General features: G+C 39.1%; 1 protein-coding gene across 4 annotated transcripts in view; it reads left to right on the top strand.

The window, feature by feature from the left end:
- BSN (bassoon presynaptic cytomatrix protein) overlaps positions 1-23,978 on the top strand; it is a 231,372-nt gene that overhangs the window by 172,295 nt on the left and 35,099 nt on the right. For all 4 annotated transcript variants that reach the window (XM_026673218.2, XM_087954986.1, XM_087954985.1 and 1 more), the window contains exon 4: positions 22,045-22,458. In XM_026673218.2, coding sequence (XP_026529003.2) covers positions 22,045-22,458 — 414 coding nt within the window. The remainder of the gene's footprint in view (positions 1-22,044; positions 22,459-23,978) is intronic.

Raw genomic sequence — 23,978 nt, 5'->3', positions numbered from 1 at the left:
TTGGTCCTTTACTAATTTTTAGGCTTTAATCATAAATAATCAAATCAGTTATCCTGCTGGATTTGTATTCATTGCTTTGCCATATGAACAGAATGATGTTTAAACCACATTGTTTGACATGGACTTTCTAAGCAGATACTCATCACTCCCTAATCCCAATCTTTCTCAGGTCTCTAAGAGAATCCATCACCATCTCTTGGGTAGTTGACTCCTGTATGTGTGTATCTAATTTTCAAATATTTTGTATTTAACAATGTTACCGTATTGGTTAGAAATATTAACTTTCTAACATAAATGATGTCAAGCTAGGAAATGCCATTCCCACTCTCTACCTTCTGCTCAAAATTGGATGAATACTTGTTGAGAAAGTGATAATAGTATGTAAAGTTACATCTCTAATGAGTATGACTAAATGCCAAGAAAAATAATTCCATTCCTCAATTCACATTAGCCCTTTTCTCATATATGGAAACTTCAGTAAATAAGTGATAATTCCAGTTGTAGTGTCACTGTTTTCTTAGCTTGATTTTATAACTTTTAATGTGTGCTTTCTCTTTATTTTTCAGAAGTTTAGAGCACACTATATTTCTCTATAGCGTAGTTATTTTATTATCTCATATTATTTAATATAACATAATTGTTGGTGGCTATAAAAGGATGTCTCCAAGGAGCCATCCTCTTGGCTTCTGTTAAGCCATTCTTTTGTATGCAGTAGCTTGCTTGGAGCTGTTCTTAGTATGCTGATCTTTTTCTTCCAATCTGATCTTCCATATTGGTAGAGTACTGTGTAGCTTTTTTTCTTCTCTTTTCTTTTCTTTTTTGTTGATTTTGCATCCAAGATATTCAGTTATAATTACAGAAATACTGTACGTTATTTAGTATGTTTCTTGTAGTGAGCTGTTTATATTTTACATTACAATATTGGCATCTTTTAATGCTTGTGCTGTCTGATTTTTGAGAACAAGCTTCAATGCAGGCAACCTTATAGTGTTGATTTGTCCTCTTCTAGATGTCCATTTATTCTTTATTTCAGTTTCTTTTGTTTTTTAATTAGAGGGCTTTGTTCTTTCTGAAGAGAAGGCTGAGGAGAGGATGCTAGTTTAGGAATGTTTGTTTTGTTTAATAATTGTACTGGCCTCCTCTACAGCCAACTTGCCCTGATTCGCCCCTACAGTCTGACCTACTTCTAGCAAGGCTTTGATTTCTTTGCCTCAGGTGGACTTTTGCAGTTCTTCTAATTCAATATATGTGAACACTTCATATTATACATCAACACTGATTTACTAGACTCTGTTCTGTTATTTCTGATTCTGGATGTTGTTCCTTCAAGAGCTGGTACAATCTTTTCAGATATCTTCTTCTCATTGGATTCGCTTGATAACAGATCGTTATTTCTTTGTTTTCAGTTTTTATATATTTGCAGCAGGTAAATAACTTTTCTGTAGTACTCCTAGACTTGCTGGATCTAGTTGCTCCGGCAACAACCTTGAGTCCCATAATCCATTTGTCACCAGATGTCCAGAAACTCCAACACCTAGTGTGGTCCTTGTTGACCCAAGCAATGACTGATCTGGTATGGATTTCTGTAAATTATGCTTCACCATATTGTTTATGGGAGAGACACTTTTTGTCTGGCTCCTTTGTTGGGACTGATATGGCTATCCCATCTTTTTTCCCCCTATATAATTCAAGGAAGCAAACATACCCAATACTCCTCTCTCCTGTTTTGCCCACAACAACAACCTTGTGAAGTGAATTTGGCTGAGAGAGAGTGACTGGGTGAAAGTCACCAAGTTGACTTTAATACCTAAGGGAGAACTGGAGATCACAGTCCTTTGGATTTGAGACCTTTTAATATAAGCTGCTATACTGATTGATCTCTTTAACAATATATCCCTCTTCCCATATTTTGCTGCATTGGGACATTTGAGCTGGATCTTAGCACTAACCTGAAACAACAGCCAGTTACTTTAATTATAATCCCTTAAGAGAGTGAATACAGCAGGATTTTCAGGATAATTGTCCTGTCATTTTAACTCAGCATTACCTTCCTGCACAACAGAGCTGAGGCAGAAAACAGGTTGCTTTCTGTTCTCAGTAGTTCCACTTCAGAATCTCAGGGATGTCAAAGCATGCATTCAACCATATCCTTTATATGTATAAAGTTATTTAAAATATTAAGTGCACTATTTTAATCAGAGAAATAATTTCTACAATGTAGGAGAATGACAGGCAGAATGCTCGGGTATCAAAAGATAGAATTTACTGTATTGCATACTCAAAAAGAAACAAGCTTGAATGGCCTTTAATCCATTATAAATACTGAAAGGGCCAGCAACTTCTCTGTGGAAATAAAAAGCTGCATAGATCAATACTGAAGGGAAAGGCAGACACAAAGAGAATATCTGTATTGGATCAGTATATTCATTCTTATCTTGATAAGAAATCTCCCTGTTTGAATTGTGAATATAACTTTGCTTCTGTACTTGCATTCATTGTTTCAGACATACACTATACAAATCTAAAACCAATGAATGGGCTTATTGGTTCAAGTAAACAGATAAAATATAACATTTCTTTCACTGCTTTGCACCTCTTTTTGGTATCGTTTCCAAACCATGATACTATGGTATCGTTTCCAAACCATGATACTATGCTAATGGAAAATATTACAAGTAGAAATCCACCTAATCAACTATCCTGTCCAAACAACTATGAAGCAGACTGGGACTAAGTCCAAGCAATGTTTCTTTCTTGCAGAACTGGAATTGTCAAGATTTTGGTTTCAGTGAATATCATCCCTTTCACAGTTGGGATATGGGACTTACTCTATTGTACAGCTTCAGTCATAATTGTGATAGAATTTGCCAACATTCAAGACGTTTGATGAGAATTAAGGTGTACAGGTTGTGATTAGAAAGAGGTGAACATAACCAGGGGTGGGATTCTACTGGTTCGGACTGCTTCTATAGAACTGGTTGTTATGATTCTGCACAGTTCAGAGAACTGGCAAATTGTGCCCCTGGCAGGCCCCGCCCCTCTACACCCACCCCTCCCAGTCAGTCCTTATTGCACATGCATGACATCGCGTGCATGCCCGACATCACTGACTGTGTTCTCCCCCACCCAGTCACTCCTTAAGGTATTTCTTTTTTTCCCCTCCCGACAATCAGCTGTCCCAATGATCAGCTGTGCCAGGATCCTCCTCGCTGTCTTACTGCTTCACCCAGGAGGCTTCCCTGAGGCCCAGGAGACAAAGAAATGGGGCAGGGTGCAGAAGAAGAAGAAGAAGAAGAAGAAGAAGAAGAAGAAGAAGAAGAAGAAGAAGAAGAAGAAGAAGAAGAAGAAGAAGAAGAAGAAGAAGAAGAAGAAGAAGAAGAAGAAGAAGAAGAAGAAGAAGAAGAAGAAGAAGAAGAAGAAGAAGAAGAAGAAGAAGAAGAAGAAGAAGAAGAAGAAGAAGAATGATGTTAGATCGGTAGATCGGTGCCCACAGAGACGCGAGACCAAGTGTACATTCAGCTCTTTATTTCAGTGTTAAGACCTGTACAAGGTCTTGGAGCTGCGGCAGCCCTTCATATAGGGATTGCTCGCGGCTCGGCGGCCAATGACAGCGCTTTGAATCTCCCGCAATCAGCTCGGCCAATCGCGGTTGATTCTTAGCACGCCAATCACGGCCGTTCAGTCGACCAATCGGGTTGTGGTCCATGTGGACCAATCAGAATTCAGTGTTTGGAGAATGCTAATATAGAACACCCCTCCCCTCTTGGTTCAGTCCGACGGAGCGTGGTTACGTAGTCGTGTAGGTAGGCGGGGCTTCGTATCTGCCTATTTGACCTGCGCGGCTCAGTTGCTGCTCTCTTTGCGCTTTAGGATTTTCTTCTCCTTTATTGTTTGAGGTTTCCCCCCACCCTCTGGTTTCTTTATTAGTGGTTGTTTGCGGTGTTTGCATGCTGTCGTTGTTGTTGGTGGCTGTTCTTGACCTTAGCTGGTCGATATGTCGCTTCCAGCTTCATCCATCTTCGGTTTGTAGCCGGTAAGACCGGGAGCCCGTTACCTGGGTTATTTTAGCCGGTACTCACAGTGGGTCCCCTGTAAAAAATTTGGCATAGATGGCATCCCCGATGTTGAATGCTCGATGTTTGCTGGATGAGTCTGGGGGTTTCTCGGGGTTGTATGTGGGGTGTAGCCTATCTAACGGGGATCTTAGTTTTCTGCCCATGAGTAATTCTGCTGGGCTTTTGTTTGTTGTGGTGTTAGGTGTGATGTGTTGTATTAAAAGCATTTTATTTATTTTTTCTTGTATGTCCCCGGTTTCTATTTTCTGTATGGTGTTTTTTGTGTAACGAACCATGCGTTCTGCCCGCCCATTCGCCGCCGGATGAGCGGGCGCTGTCAATGCATGCCGTATTCCCCATTCCGCCAGGAATTTTTCAAAGGCTAGTGCGGTAAATTGTGGGCCGTTGTCTGACACTAGCACGTCTGGTAACCCATGGGTGGCGAATAGTTTGTTTAGCTTCTTGATGACGGCCTCGGTGGTTGTGGTTTTCATCGTGCTTACCTCCAGCCAGTTGGAGTAAGCATCGACTGTAATCAGGAATGTGTGTCCCTTGGTCGGCCCGGCGAAGTCTATATGGATTCTAGACCAGGGGCCCCGGGGAGTCTCCCATTCCAGGGCTGGGGCGGCGGGCGGGCTTGGTCTGGTTTCCTGGCATTTCTTGCATGTGGCTACCCAAGTCTCGATCTGTTTATCCATTCCTGGCCACCAGGTGTAACTCCTGGCCAGGGCTTTCATTTTAACTATGCCCGGGTGCCTCTCATGCAGCATAGACAATACTCTTTTTTGTAGTTTCTGGAATTACAACTCTGTCCCCCCCCCAAAGTATGCAACCTTTTTGCGTAAAAAGTTCAGTTTGCCAGTTGCGAAAGGGTTTGAATAGTTCGCCACCGTCGCTTTCCAGCCACCCTTTTTCCACCCAGCTCAAGACTCGCGCCAGCCATTTGTCTTTATTCGTCTCTGTGGCAATGTCTGACGTGGTCAGGGATGGGTTGTGCAATGTCTCTATGTGCAGGGTTGATGTTGTGGGTGCCGGGTCGTCCTCCAGGTCGGGCAGGGGGGAACGGCTCAACGTGTCTGCATGTGAGATGTTCTTGCCGGGTCGATGTGTTAGCAGGTAACTGTAGGCAGCAAGGAACTCGGACCACCTTGTCATTCTAGGTGACAGTATGTTCGGGGTGGCCTTGTTCCCTGCCAGTATCCCTAACAGCGGCTTGTGGTCGGTAATAATTGTAAAGGTCCTACCATAGAGGTACTCATGGAACCTCTTCACGCCAGCGATGACTGCAAGGGCCTCCTTGTCCAGTTGGCTGTAGTTCCTTTCCGGTTTGGATAGTGTTCTTGAAAAGAAAGCGATGGGTGCTTCTTTTCCATCCGGAAGCATGTGGCTGAGGATGGCCCCGACGCCGAAGGGTGACGCGTCGCATGTTACCGTCAGCGGTAGGGTCTCACTGTATTGGATGAGGACTGCGTCTGATGTTAGCAGGTCTTTCGTTTGTTTGAAGGTGTTTTCCTCCCGCTTCCCTCAGGTCCAGGTGGCTGTTTTGTCCAACAGCCTATGCAAGGGTTCCGCCGCCGTCACCTTTTGGGGCAGGAAAACATTATAAAAATTAATAAGTCCAAGAAATGCCTGCAGTTCTGTCTTAATCCTTGGTCTAGGGGCTTCTTTGATGGCTCTGAGCTTTTTTTCTGTTGGGTGGATTCCGTGCTGGTCTAGGAGGTACCCCAGGAATTCGACCTTTTCGGTGCACAGCTGACATTTTTTCTTTTTTGACTTTTAGCCCAGAGTCTTTGAGTTTTTGTAACACCTCCCTTAGCCGGCTTTCCAATTGGTCCTTATTGGTAGCTGACACCAGCACGTCATTGAAGTAGGGCACCACCCCCTTGATCCCTTGGAGTAACCTTTCCATCAGGCTCTGGAAGACCCCTGGCACTATGCTGACTCCGAATTGGAGTCTCTTGCATCGGAATGCCCCTCGGTGGGTTACGATGGTTTGCGCCTCTGCAGTTTCAGCATCGACCAGCAGTTGCTGGTATGCTTGCACCAGGTCGAGCTTCGCGAAGACCCGGCCTCCCCCCAGTGAGTGCAGGAGGTGCTGTACCACTTGGATGGGGTAGGCACTCTGCTGCAGCGCGTGGTTGAGGGTGGCCTTGTAGTCACCACAGATCCTGACCGACCCATCCAGCTTGATCGGGGTGACAATGGGTGTCTCCCACCGGGCATGGTCAATTGGCTCTAAGACCCCTTGAGCGATGAGCTTGTCCAATTGCTCATCGATTTCGGGCATCGATGGTCGAGGAATGGCCGATGATGACCGTCTGATGGGTCTCCTCTCTCTGCCGCGTCTCGCTGAGTCGCTTGCTTTGGCTGTCCCGGCTCCACCGGCTCTCGGCGTGATGGTCTCTGGTCCTGGGGGGGGTGCCGTCTCGTCGTTGGGGGCTGCCATCTCGTCGCCGGGGGCTGTGGTTCCTCTTGTTCTGGCACACCTTGGCGATGTGCCCCCGCTTATCACAATGCCGACAGATGGCATTGAGGAATCGGCATTCTGAGCGGGGGTGGTCGCCGCCGCAGCCGGCACACTGGAACCCCGACTTGTAGCCTCTCCATTCCCACCGGTCGCGTTCCATCTGTAGTCGGTGGATCTCCTCGTCCTCGTCCTCAGTTTCGGAGAAGGAGTCGACATCTCCATGGTGGGTGGTGGTGGTCGTCCTGGGGCTTGCTTCCGGGTGTTTCTCCGGTGCTGGGGTCGCTTCGATGGTTGCTGGCCGGTCCGCCGCATTCATCTGCTGCATCCGAACCACTGACTGTTTGGCTGCTTCAGATGCAGTCGCTTCGGCGATGGCCTCGGTAACAGAGATGTCTGCCCTCGCCATCAGCCGGCTCTGCAGGATGGGGTTCCTGAGCCCGAGGACCACGCGGTCTCGTAGAGCCTCATCCATGTCGGTGAATCCGCACATGCCTCCGAGGTCCCTCAGCGTGGCCACAAAATCGCTAATGCTCTCACCCTCTTTCTGGTCCCGCCAGTAGAACTCGTGCCTGCTGATGAGGTTGGGCACAGCGGGGGCATAGTGGCGCCGCAGCAACGGTTCGAGGTCGGCCCAGTCCAACTCCTTCACGTCGGCGGGTTTGGCTAGGGCTTTAGCCATTTTGAACACTGCGGGCCCACAGTGTGTCAGGAACACGGCCCTTTTTTTCTGTCCGTTGGCATCTTTTAGGTTGCTGCTCTCAAGAAACATTAGGAATCGGTCAATGTATGATTCCCAATCCTCGGCAGCCTGGTTGAAGAGTGCGGGTGGCGTGATGCTGCTGGCCATTTTATCGGTCGTTCTGTGCTGCTTCTCCACGTGCTCGGTTGGTCTCTTGTCTCACGATCCCACCTTCGTCGCCAGTGTTAGATCGGTAGATCGGTTCCCACAGAGACGTGAGACCAAGTGTACATTCAGTTCTTTATTTCAGTGTTAAGACCTGTACAAGATCTTGGAGCCATGGCAGCCCTTCATATAGGGATTGCTCGCGACTCGGCAGCCAATGACAGCGCTTTGAATCTCCCACGGTCGGCTCGGCCAATCGCTGTTGATTCTTAGCACGCCAATCACGGCCGTTCAGTCGACCAATCGGGTTGCAGTCCGTGTGGACCAATCAGAATTCAGTGTTTGGAGAATGCTAACATAGAACAAAGAAGAAGAAGGAGAAGAAGAAGGAGAAGAGGAAGAGGAAGAGGAAGAGGAAGAGGAAGAAGAGGAAGAAGAAGAAGAAGAAGAAGAAGAAGAAGAAGAAGAAGAAGAAGAAGAAGAAGAAGAAGAAGCCACGCCCACCCAGTCACATGGCCACATCCACCTAGCCACATCCAAAGCACATTCTAAATCAAATCCAAACATTGCACAACCCTAATATAAGCATAAGAATAATTTTGCTGCATCAAGCCATGCAATCTCTTATGAAATAGACTTTCTTACAGTGACCAATTGGGAACCTTTCAAAAACGCATTTAGGACAAGTCAGGGCTGGTTTGCAGAACTGGGGATCTATAAATATTAGACTACAATTCCCATTGGCTCAGCCAGCAATATCTCATAATCACAGCTTCTCTATTCTTATTTATCAGGTTTAAATATGAAGATCATATCACTGTAGACTGCTCCTAATAGATAATTCTCTTAAAATAAATTGTGAAGAACATGCTATTAATTTATATTCATATCCCTCTGATCTTTGAAAAGGTCAGAGCAGTTTATATGATATTTTCATGCCGATATCTATTACTCAAGTATTCTTACACCAAGTGAGTCAGAGCTACAATTCCCAGAATTCCCAGCTATTTTAGAAATGAAATCTCAATCCATTGAAGTCTACCAAATTGGGGGGAAATGTCTTTTTGTTTTGTTCTGCTTAATTGAGAATTTTGTTCAACCTAGTAGATATAAAGGCAAGATAGAAAAACAGACATAGGTCAGATCATTGTGGAGCAGCACATGGCTGACCATGTCAGGGCTGATAAGGAGAGTTAAACCTTTTTATGATTTGAATAGGAGGCCACTAATAAAGACCATGGTGAAGTCAAAAACATCCCAAAAGTCAGTGGCAAATCTTTAATTATATAGCAATAGCACATAGACTTATATACTGCTTCACAGTACTTTACTGCCCTCTCTAAGTGGTGTACAGAGTCAGCATATTGCCCCCAACAATCTGGGTCCTCATTTTACCAACCTTGGAAGGATGGAAAGCTGAGTCAACCTTGAATTCCAGCCTGTGGGCAGAGTTAGCCTGCAATACTTCATCCTAACTATTCAAACAGATAATCAGAGTTGGAAGGGACCTTGTAGGTCATCTAGTCTAACCCCCCACCCAAGCGGGAGACCCTACACCATTTCTGACAAATGGCAGTCCAATCTCTTCTTGAAAGTCTCAAGTGATGGCGTTCCCACAACTTCTGAGGCAAGCTGTTCCATTGGTTGATTGTTCTCACTGTCAGAAAGTTTATCCCTATTTCCAGGTTAAATCTCTCCTTTTTCAGTTTCCATCCATTATTCCTTGTCTGACCTACAGGAGCTTTAGAAAATAGCTTGACCCCTTCCTCCCTGTGGCAGCCCTTCAAATATTGGAAGACTGCTATCATGTCTCCCCTGGTCCTTCTCTTTACTAGACTAGCCAAGCCCAGTTCCTGCAACTGTTCGTTGTATGTTTTAGCCTCCAGTCCCCTAATCATCCTGGTTGCTCTTCTCTGCACTTTTTCTAGAGTCTCAACATCTTTTTTATAATGTGGTGAACAAAACTGGATGCAGTACTCTAGCTGTGGTCTTAGTAAGGCTTTATAGAGTGGTATTAGTACTTCCCTTGATCTTGATTATATCCCTCTGTTAATACAATTTAGGATTACATTAGCTTTTTTGGCTGCTGCTGCACACTGCTGGCTCATATTTAGCTGGTTGTCCACTAAGATTCCAAGATCCCTCTCACATTTACTGCTATTGAGGCTGGTTTCACCAGTCTATATGTGTCCTTTTGGTTTTTCTTGCTTAAGTTAGGACTTTACTTTTCTCTACATTGAATTTCATTTTGTTAGATATGGCCCAGTATTCTAGTCTGTCAAGATCTATCTGGATCTTGAGCCTATCTTCTTGGGTGTTAGCTATTCCTGCCAGCTTAGTATCATCTGCAAATTTGGTAAGTTCCCCTTCTATTCCCTCATCTAAGTTGTTAATGAAGATATTGAAGAGTACTGGGCCTAAGACAGAACCTTGTGGCACCCCACTGCTTACTTCCCTCCATGTAGACTTAGACCCATTAAGGACTACTCATTGAGTATGGTTTGCCAGCCAGTTGCAAGTCCATCTAGTGGTGGTGCTATCTATTCCACTTTTTTCTAGCTTACTAAGAAGTAGGTTGTGGTTTACTTTGTTGAATGCCTTGCTGAAATCTAAATATATTATGTCCACAGTATTTTGGTGGTCTACTAATTTAGTCAATGTGTTGAAGAATGAAATAAGATTGGTTTGGCATGATCTGTTTTTAACAAACCCGTGCTGACTGCTAGTTATTACTTTACTTGTTTCTAGATGTTGGCAGATCTGTTTTTTATTATCTTTTCCAGTATCTTCCTGGGTATTGATGTTAGGCTGACTGGTCTATAGTTTCCTGGGTCTGTTTTTTTTTTCCTTTTTTGAAGATGGGAACCACATCAGCTCTTTTCCAGTCCTCTGGTAGTCCACTCGGGTTCAGAGATTCTTGAAACTCCATCTGTTCCTCACACTCTTCCAGGGAAGAGATGACAACTGGCTTAGTTCATATGAATATAGATTAATAGCGCTACAGCATTGGTTTTCTCAGGCGCTTCACTGCCGGCTCTTCTATTGCCTGATGGTTCTACGCTTGCTACTAAATTTATAAAAAAGAGGGTCAAGAGAAGGTGAGCGGAGTTTTATTTTTAAAAATTCTGTGATTTGTAGAAAAATGAAAGTGGTGTTAAATGCACTTGAAATGGACCCAAATTTATACAAGTCTCATAGATTAGAAAATGAATCCCACACTACTATCAATCTGACCCCATGTCAACATGTTTCACTTAATGTTTCATTTATCATCTGCTTGCCAGCATGAAATGACTTCAGTGTTTTATAAGCACATGGCTGCTTATTCAAAAATGTATAATAACAATTAATTGAAATGTGCCAGCAAGAATAGGCTTTCTTTTCATATTCAGAAATTCTGAAAAGTACTTAAAGAGCACCCTAGGATACAGAGAATCGAAGCAAAGTAGTTGTTATCCATGAGAAAGCAAAGATGTAGCATGATCAGTTTTGACCATACTGAAAAATATACCATGTATATTTTTACATACATCCCTGTGTATTATATATACAAAGAATTAATTACCATTTTACTTTCAGAATGTTTTTAATGCTACCAGTTCTAGACCCATCTTAGGCATGAAAGGCTGAGGGAGGAAAAAATGAAACTGACATAGATGTTCATTGTAGAGAATCACAATTCCTTTTATTAAAAAATAATTCTTCTTGATAATTTTAATTACAATAGTGAAAGCAGATATAAACTAAACTTAATCAGGAAAAGAAAGATAGAAATAAAGAATAAAAAGTGCAAGGAACGAAAAAGAAGTAAATAGAAAGTAATATGAAAAATAAATATTTAAGGAAGTGACTTCTAATCTTTATAACAAGTATAAACAAACGTAATAACTCTTTATTCCATATGAGGTTACAAACAAATATCTCTTCTTCCTATAATTTGTCCTTTATCCAAATCTATAAATCATCAATTTTTCAATTCTGATATCAGGAAAAGGTCCATAAAGGAACTTAGAGCATGTCTAATTTTAGCCTTGGTCAAACAAACCAACTTTATATTGCTTCCTTTTACATCTAACAGTTTGATATTTAATGCATTCAACTGTTACTGGTCTCTGTTCAATTTTTTCCCATCCCAAAGGCTTCTTCAAAGCTTTAGCAAACCTGTTTTGTAAATTAAAAATTCCTTATTTATGTTTTTCTCTTGGTTTATCATTTATATTTCCACTAATGTGGAAATGTCCCTAATGTCTTAAAATCCACATTTTTAAAATTCTCCAATATTTCTGGTTCTAATATTTCTACATCAGGCAAAATTTGTTTTATGTCAGTCATGCCTTCATTAATATCTTTTGGACATAATCCATCCATACAAACTAACATCATTGCCAACATTGTAATTCTGGCTCCATTCTTTAAAATCTCCTGGAGTATTTGAAACCCCATAACATTTTGTGTTATTTTGTAAATTTCAAAAACAAAAGGCAAGAATTATATTGTCGTGTCCATCGTGGAAAAAGACTCGGAGCCAGTGACTTAGTTTCAGCTCTTTATTTGCTCCGAGATCGGCTCGGCTCGAAAAGGGAAAAGCGGCGGCTTTTATTCTTTGGCCGCGGCGGCTGCGGCCAATGACACCGCTTTGAATCTCCCGTGATTAGTTTCCACCAATCGCGGGAGATTCGTGGCGGGCCAATCAGTGCGGCTCGCTCGGCCAATCAGCTCGCCGCGCATCTTGACCAATCACCATGCGGCGTTTACAAGTATGTAAATGACTGTACAGAACATATATTTTTCCCTTTGTTTTCTGCCTTAAAACGTTAGTCCCTCCTACTGTCCAATTTTTAAAATCTTAAAGTCTCAGATCTGTATTATGACTTAGGATAAATAAAACAATTTAGATCCCATAAGAGGCTTCTTGTTGAAATAATTTATGTTTAATTATTGCCAAAATATTTTAGCAAAGATCATAATATTCCATTTTTTCTATGGTCCCTTAATTCATTTATTTCTAATTCTTTAAATTCTTAAGCTTACAGTTAATATTTCTTTCATTGAAGAATGAAGGTAAACTCTTCATGTGGCTTTTCTTTTTTTTAAAAAAAACAAGCTTTATTGATTATAGAATATCAAACAAACACATACACAACACACAGAAAAGAAAAAGGAAAAGGAAAAAAGAAAATGATTAAAAACTAACAATTCTACTATTGACAGTCTATGGTTCCTTGTTTGTTATCAATATTGTTGATATATTTACAAATACATATTATTGCGAATATATAATTACTACCTCTTTTACATTTTACATTGTTTACTAATATATTTTCTATTTTTGTTCTATCCAGTCATACCAGCATTCCCAGCTTCTATAATATTCTGATGTTTCTTTTTCCTTAAGTGCTAAGGTTAACTTATCCATCTCTGCACAGGCTGTTATCTTCTGAATAACCATTTCCTCTGTTGGAATATCTGCTTGTTTCCAGCACTGTGCAAAGGTTATTCTGGCTGCAGTAAGAATGTGCAGTATTATATATTTAACATTTTTAGAAATTTGTCTATTAAATATCCCCAATAGGAAGAATTCTAGTTTTAATTCAATTTGCTCCACCGTTATTTCCTCTAACCATTTTTTTATTCTATGCCAGTATCTTTGGGCTTCAGTGCAGGACCACCACATGTGAAAGAATGTTCCCTGTTTCTTTTTACATTTCCAGCAATTCGGATTCATGTTAGGAGACATTTTCACTATTCTCGAAGGCGAGAGATGCCATCTATAAAACATTTTATAGGCATTTTCTTTATATGTTGCTGATTTTGTAATTTTATTATTCCTTGTCCAGACCTTTTCCCATTCTAATAATGTAATGCTATGTCCTATGTTTCTGCTCCAAGCTTTGATGTTGCCTTTGACTACTTCCTCTTCTAATTCCATCTCTAATAAGTAATTATAAAATTTAGTTATATATTTTTTTATCTGGACCTAATAGGATTTTATCTAATTGTTGTGCCTTAGTATAAGTTCCAAAAAATTTCTTGTCCTGACTATATCTATTTTGAATTTGCAAATAAGCCCACCAATCTACTTGTAGCCCTTATTCTTGGAGATCTTGCCATGATTTTAAAGTTCCTTGCGCATCAAAAAGGTCTTTGTATTTTATCATTTTATTAAGATCTAGATTATTTGGATGTATCATCGCCTCCATCGTTGAGATCCAGATTGGGATTTTTAAATAATGGGGTTTTTTTATTTTGTTCCAATTAGCCAATAAGGAATCTCTAATTATATGTCTGTGGAAATACTTCTGCTTAATTTTTCCAGTGTCCCATAAAAATGTGTGCCATCCCCTCTGTAAATCATGGCCTTCTAAAAATAAGATCCTTTTATTCGACAGATTTACCCACTCTTTCAACCAAAGTAAGGAGGCTGCACTATAATATAATTCCCAATTTGGGAGTGCCATACCTCCCCTGCTCTTCATATCTTGCATTTCCTTTAGGTTTATCCTTGGTTTTTTCCCTTGCCAAATAAATTTGGTAATTATCTTATTAAGTTCCACGAAGTAATTTTTATGTATTTTTATTGGTATTGTTTGGAATAAGTAAATAAATTTGGGCAGAATGTTCATTTTTATAGTGGCAATCCTCCCTAATAAGGAGATTTGCAATTTAACCCATATCTCTAAATCTTTTTTGACTTGCTGTAATAATTTATTATAATTATTTTCCATTAGAGTTTTGCATTGAGCCGTCAACCAAATTCCTAAGTATTTAACTTTTTTTACTATTTGCAATCCCATTATCCTTTCCAATTTTAGTTTTTGTTTTTCTGTTAAATTTTTAGTTATTAATTTCTTTTTTCCCCTATTAATTTTAAGTCCTGCAACTTCCCCAAATTGATCTCTTTCAATAGTTCTTGACCTGTTTCAATTGGTTCCTCTATGGAAAATACCATATCATCCGCAAATGACTGGAGTTTATATTCTTTTTTAATTTTTAGTCCTTTTATTCCTGGGTTCTGTCTAATTTGTGTAAGCAATGTTTCCAAAGATAATATGAAGAGCAGGGGAGATAATGGACATCCCTGCCTGACTCCTTTCTCTATTTTTATTGAGCGTGTGTACTCTCCATTAATTATAATATTCGCCTTTTGTGAATCATAAATTGTAGTCACGATGTTTTCAAATTTAGTGCCTAAATTCATATTGTAAATTTGTTGGATTAGGAATTGCCAATTTAGATTGTCAAAGGCCTTCTGTGCATCCAAGAATACAAGGGCTGTTTGTTTTTTCTGGATGGGCTTCGTAGTATTCCAAAACATTTAATACTATTCTTAAATTGTTCCTAATTTGTCTATTGGGAAGAAATCCATTTTGATCTTTATGTATATATTCATTCAATATTTTTTTCAATCTATTTGCTATAATTGTGGTAAATATTTTATAATCAGTATTTAACAGGGAAATTGGTCTAGAATTTTGTATAAGTCGTAAATCTGAATCTTCTTTCGGAATCAACAATATCAGTGTCTCCTTCCATGAATCCAGCATTCTTGCTGCTAGTAGGACCTCATTATATACTTCCACCATGAGAGGTCCTATTTGTTCTCCTATTTTCTTATAAAGTTCCCCTGGTATCCCGTCGGGTCCTGGGGTTTTATTGTTCTTTTGGTTTTCTATTGCTGCTTTTAACTCGGGCCACATAATATCTCTAGTTAACATTTCCTTCATCTCCTCCTTGATTATTTTATCTTTAGTAATACCCAAATAGTTTCTTATCATGTCTTCATTTACCTCCTTCTTTTTATAAAGATCTTCAAAAAAATTACATGCAATTTCTTTTTTCTGTTCTATCCCTTGTTGAGCATCCCCGTTCTCATCTATTAATTGGTAGATCAAACTTTTTTGTTTTTCTTTTTTAAGTTTATAGGCCAACCACCTTCCTGGTTTATTGGCCTGTTCAAAAAATATCTGTCTGGCTATATTCAACTTTGAAACCATTCCTTCTTGTTCGATTAAATTTAATTTATGTTTAGCTATTATCATCTGTTTTTTCAATTTACAATCTTTTGGGGTGTTTTGCAGCTGAATTTCTAATTCTTTGATTCTTTGTTCTAATTTATTTTGTTGGGCATATTTTTCTTTATTTCTTTTAGCAGTGTATGATATCGTTGTGCCTCTTATTATTGCCTTCATTGTATCCCAAATATTCTGTTTTGCAGTTGCCTCATTATTATTTTCTTTTTAAAAATAATCTAATTCCTCATCAATTTATTCATAAATTCTTTCTCTTTAATTAGCTGTGTATTTAGGGTCCACCTTTTCCTTGGTTTCTTCCTGCCTTTCCACACTATCTGAATCGGGTTGTGATCTGCCCATTTGTTTGGTAAAATTTCAATCTCTTTTAATTCATTTACTAACTCACCATTCATCCACACGATATGATTCGTGTCCATGATTGGTGAGGGTTGGAGTAAAATGTAAATTGCTTTTTCTCAGGGTTTAATTTCCTCCACATGTCTATCAAATTTAGTTCAATCATCATTTCTTCACATGTTTTCGGTAGTTCTCTTCCCCCCCCCCCCACTACTGTGATCTTTCTGGTGGTCCACAATAGCATTGAAATCCCCCAAGATGCAAATATTCTTTTTATCTAATTCCACTAATGTCCCATGTAATTGTTTAAAAAATTCCTTTTGGTTATCGTTAGGGGCATAAATTGCCACTAGTAGGATTGGAATTGATTTAATCCAAATTTGTAACACCAGAATTCTTCCATTGGGGTCTATCCAAATTGGCTCTGCTTTCATATCGTCTTTCACATATACTGCTATCCCTTTCTTTTTCCTAAAATCTGCTGGCGACGTATACAAATTCCCTAGCTTGGGGCATTCTGGATATTTTTTTTCTTCCTTCCTTATATGAGTTTCCTGTAAACATATTATATCTGCATTTTGTTTAATTAATTTGGTTAATATTCTTTTCCTTTTTATCCTAGAGTTTAGGCCATTTATGTTAATTGATAGTATTTTCTTTTCTTCATCCATCACCTAATTAACTCTTGCTCTTTTTCTTCTAGTTACCCCTGTCTCTCTTTGTGGCTGATTGTGCGTCTTTGGTTCTTCTCTCTCTTGATGTTATTTGTTTTTCAAATTCCTATAATTCCCATCTCTATTTTTTTGATAGTCTTTGTTGTCTTGCGAATTCATTTCTAATTCGTCTCTACTACTCGATTCTTCATGGCCTATCAATCGTTCATAGAATTCTTGGGCTTTTTCCACAGAGTCTACTTTAATTTTTCTTTCTTCCTAAGTGATTAATCCCTCTGGGATTAGCCATCTGAATATGATACCTTTTTGGTTTAATTGGTTCACCAAGAATTTATAATTTCGCCTCTGCTCTCTCACTCTTCTTGGGATTTGTTTAAGCACCAAGATTTCTTTTCCTTTGTATGTAATTGTTTCTTCTCTAGAAATTTTGTATATAATATCTCAAACTTTCCTTCTGGCAAATCTCACATGGACCTCTTTTGGATGTTTATGTCATCTTGCGTAATTTGTGCTCACTCTGTATACTTAGTCTAACTCTTTCAGGATATCATCCTTATCTTTTTCCAATAGGTCTGCTAATATTCCTGCCATCACTTGTTCTAAGTCCTCTTCTTTAGATTCCATTATATTTTGGAATCTCAGATATGCTGCAGCCTTGTCCATTTCCAGATATACCAAGGAGTCGTCCATTTCTTTACTCACATTTCTTAATTGCTCACCAACCATTTCCAGCTTCTTTTCCGTCTGTTCCATTCTTTTCTCAACCTCCTTTATTGTTGATTCATTCCTTTCTAGTGCTTGCTGTATTGTTTCAATTTTTTAATCCAACTTTAGGATGTCTAATTTCATTTTTGCCTTTAAGTTTCCCATCTCTTCTTTTAGTTCATTTGTGTCAGCTCTTGTTTCGGTATGATTTTTCACCATTATTTCCTGAAGCTTCAGCATGGACTCTTGTAAAGTAAGAAGGGTCGATTGAATATTAGCATTCATGATGGTAGGTTGTTTTTCTCCAGGTAGAGTTTCTTCAATTGTCTTTTGTGCCATCACTGAGGTTGATGGCATTGGAGTTGTTTGTATTGAAGAAGTCTTCTTTCCAGTTTTAAGCGTTGTGTTAGTGACAGAGGTCATTTCTTGTAAAATTTGTTTTTGTTTTTGTATTATATTAAATATGTTGTCCCAAATTAACATTCACTATTGAGAAGTATCAACTATAAATGGCCACTACGCTAATTAATTTAATATGTTACAGGATTAACCCCTCTCATCAGTATATATATTCTCCAGAACACTTTTACAGCTAATTTCTAAATCAAATATATGGATTTGTAGATCTTGATAATATATCAAATTCCTCTATTTAAATTTAAATACTATTGACCTGTATATCTATAAGTGCTATAGAATCCCAAATCTCAAAATAGTGTTATGAAATAATATTTCAAATACTTACAAATCTAAATCAAGGTATATCAACCTTGCTATACAATAATTAATTAGTTAATCTATAGTAATCACAATTAATCACAATTAATTATTTAATTCAATCTAATCAACGCCTATAATCAAATATCTATACCTAAATAATTAATTAATTATCACCTCCCTTTTGTGTGTGTGTGTGTTATAACCAAATATAAACTTCAATATTTACTAATGTATCAATTAAATCATATATAAATTATGTTTACCACATTCAAAAATCAGTTGAGTTGATGTCAAGAAATAATTATTCCAATCCGCAAAATTTAAAAGCTTAAAGTGTCTTAATATAATTGTTCAGGTCTTTGAGATTCCTTCACCGAGCGCACCGGAAGCACAGAGTTGCTGAGCAATGTCTCTGATTTCACTATCTCACCACACTTTCCACTGTAGCCATTTCTCCTTTCGTTTAAAAGTTTTACAAGTCAATTTTTAGATTCAAATAGTCTCTTTCTTTAATAAATCTTCTCCACTTACTACAGCTCCAGTCCAATAATCCAAAAGGAGACCAGTAAATTATTCAGTTTTGTTCGTGGAATATTTAAAGTTGTAATTTAATTCCTCACTTCAAGTCTCCCCTCATCTCAAGTTCGTCCTTCCAATTTTCCCCAAAGTCCACAATTCAAATCCTTCAAAGTTCCCTTAAATTAAATTGTTGTTCTTTCTTTCTTCTTTTTTTTCTCTCCCCCAATTATTATCAGTCTCTCAGATCCCTCAGATTCTCTTATCTTCTCTGTCCAATCGCTCGCGTCCTTACCCTCTTCCATCTCACGAGCGCTTTCGCTTTCGCCGCCGCTTGTATCTGCTTTGGCCGCTGTTTTCGGGCTTTGCTCCAACTAAGATTCTCCAATTTCAATGCTCAATCAGGATCGCAAATTCTTTCACTCACATTCTTCGTTCACCACGGTCTGTCACTCATTTGCTTCCTCTTGTATGCAACGATCAAGGCTTTAGGACCGCCATTACTGACAGTTTCTTGTTGTCGGTCTCCACAGGGTTTCTCTACATCGCGATGAGAATCGCCTTTTCCACACTGTGACTTGAGTCTCCCCACACTGGCATGCTTCTCTGTAAGATGCATGCACCCCTAAGGGTCACTCCAACAGCAAGAGGAGATAGCATGAAACCCAGGGCGAGCTTCAGCACCTCCATTCGCCCATATCTCGTCACCGGAAGTCCCTCTTCATGTGGCTTTTCAGAGTCATCATTCTGAAGATCTCTAATTAAGCTAGTTAAATGGCAGTTTCTGAAAATGATTAGAAAGTGGGGTTAACAAATACTATATCCTTAAAATGTTCTGTCTCAGTTGTGAGTATGATGGCTGAACCCTTCATCTTCTAACTCTCAGAGCTGCAGGAGACCACTATCCTGTGGACTTCTCATGAGAAGCATTCATCTGGAGCACATCCTTTTCTTGTCTGGAGAGATTCCATGAAACCAGTTCTTTGGTCTTTGCCACAGTTATTGTCTCTACCTTTTTGGAGATGTGCTAGTTCCCCAGACCTCCCCTGAAAGTCCTAAACAGCTATTATTCCAAAGGTTTGCTAGGATATGAATGCACTCTCCCAGAAATAGCAAATACATCAGTGGAATGTTTCTGGATCTGGTTGTTTTTGGTTTCTCAGATTAAAAATAACAAACAGAAGTACTGTTTTCAGCTGCTATTATCAGCTTTGGATGTTCATCACCTGTGTCCCTATCTAAAAAAAAGATTTTAACATTGTGGTTCATTAGTATAACCTCCATGCTTAATTATATTCCTCTTTATATGGGGCTAGTCCAGAAAACTCAGTAGTACAAAAGTTGACAGCACAGTTGTTTGTGGGACGAGTACAGAGGAACAATGTTACATCTGTGTTAAAAACACTGAAATGGCTGCACTTAATCTCTGGGCAAAATACAGAGTGGTCAGTACCTTTAAAGGCCTATGTTCAGGCTATTTGGACCTGAGCCATGCTTACTGAGATCATTTGATGAGGATATTTGAGAACATTGTGTTTGGGTCTACAGAGTTGAGGGCTTAACATCTTGATCAATGGTAAAATCCCTTAAAACACATATTTTTGAACTGGCTTTTATTTAATACTTCGTTAATTTGTTTTACTTGTTACTTGAACTGTTTTAAGATGTAGATTTGTTCATTTTTATTGTAAATCACAAAGTAACTTCTGTAGTTGGAGGTATATTAAGTCAAATTAAGTTAAATTAAATAACATTTTCTGGAGTAGCTCTTTTGTGTTAAAACTATTTGAATTGCTTTTGAAAAGAATAATTAAATGGTTGTCCTAGATAGGCACGTTATTTGGAAATTAAAAACCATCACATGCCATTACTAGTGAACTGAGACTGAAACAGAGACATTTGTATACTGGATCCAAATAGGTAAGATTTAAGAATCAAGCTTGAAAGAAGGGCTGTAGTTCCGTGGTAAGAATGCAGGGTTTGTGTCAGTACCAACCTTTTCTTCTTTTAAAAAGTAGATAATCAGCATTTAGCAGACCTCATTGAAGAACTTGCTATAAAGCATACACTGCCTTATTACTACATAAGCCTGTATTGGAAGGCTCAGCTAACAGTGAGCTCTATGAACAAATACAATGGAATGTTATGTTTACATAAATACATTTGTATTATAAACTTGGCTTGTCAACCAGACCATGCAAGTTTGGTTTGAACAAACTTTATTTTTATATACTGTAAAGAGACATTAAGTCAAAATATATGAAGAGAAGAGTACCAATAAAGGAGAATATTTATAGCTTAAGGTTGAAATGTGGGGTCCTTGATGCTCTCTGAGCTTGCTTGTTTTCTTGTAAACGTTTCATTACCCTAACTAGGTTACATCATCAATGCTAGTAAGGAGTGCTGTTTGCTGTCAGTTTATATTCTGCTCTCTTGCCTGTATGGGTGGGTGATTCTTAGAGATTCTTAGAAACTCTTAGAGATTCTTTGGTTGGGCTATTTACTGAGGGCTCTTTGGCAGTTTCTTGATTGGATTATTGTTTATTTGATTGTTGATCTGAAGTTAACCTTGAAGTTATTCTATGCTGGTCTGAGTGCTGATTAGTGCTGGAGTGGTGCTGGAGTCTTTTTGTTCTCTTTTGGCTGGTTGATTGTCTCTTTTGCATGTTTATAGATGTTATTAATGTCTATGTGTCTGTTGATGGCTGATTTGTCAGAGTGCCAGGCTTCTAGAAATTCCCCAGCATTTTTGGACTTGGCCTTGTCTAGGATAGTCACGTTTTCCCAATTGAAACTATGGTTAAATCTGTCTATGTGTTGTGGAATTAAAGAATTTTTGCCATGTCTTCTGATTGCCAGTTAGTGTTCACAGATGCATTCTGCCCGTCTTGTCTGTTTGTCCTACATAGTGGCTGTTGCAGTTCTTACATTATAGATTACTCCTATTTTTTCTTCTGGGGTTGCTTGGTCTTTTGGTTTGCTTAGGATATTTTGAAGGGCTTTATTTGGCTTGTGTGCTATGCTGATTCCATGTGGTTGTAGGAGTCCGTTGGTAGCTTCTGAAATATTCTTGATGTATGGCAATGTAATTCTTTCTATGTTTTGTGTTGTCCTCAGAAATTGTGGGAGCGCTATCACTTGAGACTTTCAAGAAGAGATTGGACTGCCATCTGTCAGAAATGGTGTAGGGTCTCCTGCTTGGGCATGGGGTTGGACTAGATGACCTACAAGGTCCCTTCCAACTCTGAATATCTGTTATCTGTTATCTGTGCTGTATTGGGTTGAGTGGTCAGGGACTTTTTGATAAAGTTGTGTGGTATCTATTTTGTTGGAATGTGTTGTATAGATACTCCATTTCCTTTTTCTGCTGTTCTGGGTTGCTACAGTATGTTTGGGCTCATTTAAATGAAGGCCTTCCACAGCTTTCCTTGTGAGAGGTTGGGTTGTTGCTGGTTAGTATGGGTGGGTTTTTCTGTAGACTTGTGTTTCTAGTTTGCCATTGTGGTTTCTGCTGATCAGGATGTCCAGGAAGAGTAGCGAGTTGTTTTTTTTCTTCTCCAGTAAGAGAAGAGTTTACACTGGTTTCCAAAGAAGAGACCCCTTTGATCCTTGAATGAAATATTATTCATTGTTGAGTGAATAATGGTTTCCATCAAAGCAATTGGATATTATAAGTTTTTCCTTCTTTTTCCAGAAAAACGAATGGCTATGTTTGAACTGCCAAACCCAGAGGCTACTAGAAGGAAGCCTGGGAGATCCTGCTCCAATGCCACTGCCCACTTCAAAACAACAGCCAACTGGATCCCCCCGGCACCAAGCTGGAGGTCAGCAACAGAGAGGAGCCCAGCACCATGAACCATCAATTGCTAAAGACAGGCATCCTGCTCATTTCAGGACTTCAGAACAAAGCAAATTACCAATTGCCACAGTCCAAAAAAAAATGCCTGCTGCTCCATCTGAAAAAAAGCCACTGCCCAAATTAGCTGAAGAGTCTCCAAAACCTTCTGAAAGTCCATTGTCAAAAGGGAAAATTGCAGCTTCGAAACCAGAAAGAGATATCAAAGACAGCACAGTTGTATCTGAATCTCAGAAAGCAAGAGAGCAAGAGGTAAGCACTTTGTCATTTAGCAGTGTATGAAAGTAGATGATGGTGTGAGGTGTGTTTATTTTTATTATTATTTTTTTATTTGATTTGTCAACCATTTACAAGGTAATAGATATAAGTATAAACATGAGTAAGAATACAGGAAATAGGGACGAATAAATGGGGACAATAGGACAGGGACAGTAGGCATGACAGTGTTTCTTAATAATCTCAGCTGTTTTAAAATGTGTGACTGGCCTGAAGAATTCTGGGAATGGAAATTCACACATCTTAAAGATCCTAAGATTGAGAAACCCTGAACTAGAACTAGTAAGGAATTTTAAGACAAGTGACATATCAGATAGACTGAATTCTATGATGTAGATCATAGGATTCATCATGGATTAAAGCCTACACGGGTTCTTTTTAAATATACACATATAAAGGAGATAAGTTTTTTGTTTTCCCTTGCTGGGTTTTTAATCATCCTTAACTTTCAGAAAATTTTCAGCATCTCAAAACTTTCTTGTTATCTCCCTGAGAAATATCCCTTCCAACACATTCTGTTTGCAAATGTGCTAATCTCAGAAATATATATAATTAGTTTTCAAGCCTCTTCTGATCTGATGAATAAAGAAAGCACGGCAATATAACTATACAGTTATAGGGCATATTTACTGTACATCATTTTGTGATAAAACGTTCACAATCTAAATGCAAGGTTTGCTGGATCTGAGCACAGCTTCATCATTTTGTATAAACTAGCTAGTACTAGTTGGTTGTTTCTGGAAAATATACAATTTCTCTCTTCCTCTCGTGCGCTATGTTTGTATATTGTATATCCAAGGAGAATACTTGCTAATGGTTAGTGATTCACACCAGCCTTCTTCAACTCTGACGCACATTTCCAAATGCACATCTATAAAGTGCTTCCTTTATTGGAGATCTGGTCATTCTACAACATCTTTATTTCTATCCTAACTATAATTCTAGTATACATAGAGGGAAAGGCAAGCCACTACATTTTCGGAAAGCTTTGTGTGTGCTTGGTTGCCTGCTGAAAGTAATTTCTCCATGAAATATTCATGTGGTATCTAGAATACAATTTGCACCCATGAAATCAGTATCAGATTCTTTCTGCTATTGGGTTATTATGATAGGATAGGAATTATCAGTTATCAGAAATTATCCAAGTTTAGTTGGAGACAGTGATGAATCGAAGGAGTCAGAGTGTTAGGTATTAGTTCACAGCAGGAGGCTAATTATGAGACTTCCAGAAAGAAAAATAAATTGGAATACCTAAGGGAACAACCATTAGTTGTTGCTAGTGAAAGAATGAAGGTGAACAGGAGCAAGCCCTGTTGGATTAAGATATCACAATAGACTTCTTCCAGTCTCCATCTGGAGTGATTTATAAAGACCAGAATATTCTGTGGATGTTACATAGCATAGCAGACAATACCCTTCAGGGTAGAAGTTGGCTGTAGGACTCAATGGTCTAGTTTGCTGCACTTAACAGAATAGAATTTGTTTTAATAATGGAC

This window comes from Notechis scutatus, chromosome 2 (genome assembly GCF_049901735.1).
Source record: "Notechis scutatus isolate UNSWTSFEM ecotype Mainland chromosome 2, rNotScu1.2, whole genome shotgun sequence".
Classification (NCBI taxonomy): domain Eukaryota; kingdom Metazoa; phylum Chordata; class Lepidosauria; order Squamata; family Elapidae; genus Notechis; species Notechis scutatus.
The sequence above is the reverse complement of the archived record's forward strand: the minus strand, read 5'-3'. Positions and strand labels throughout refer to the sequence as shown.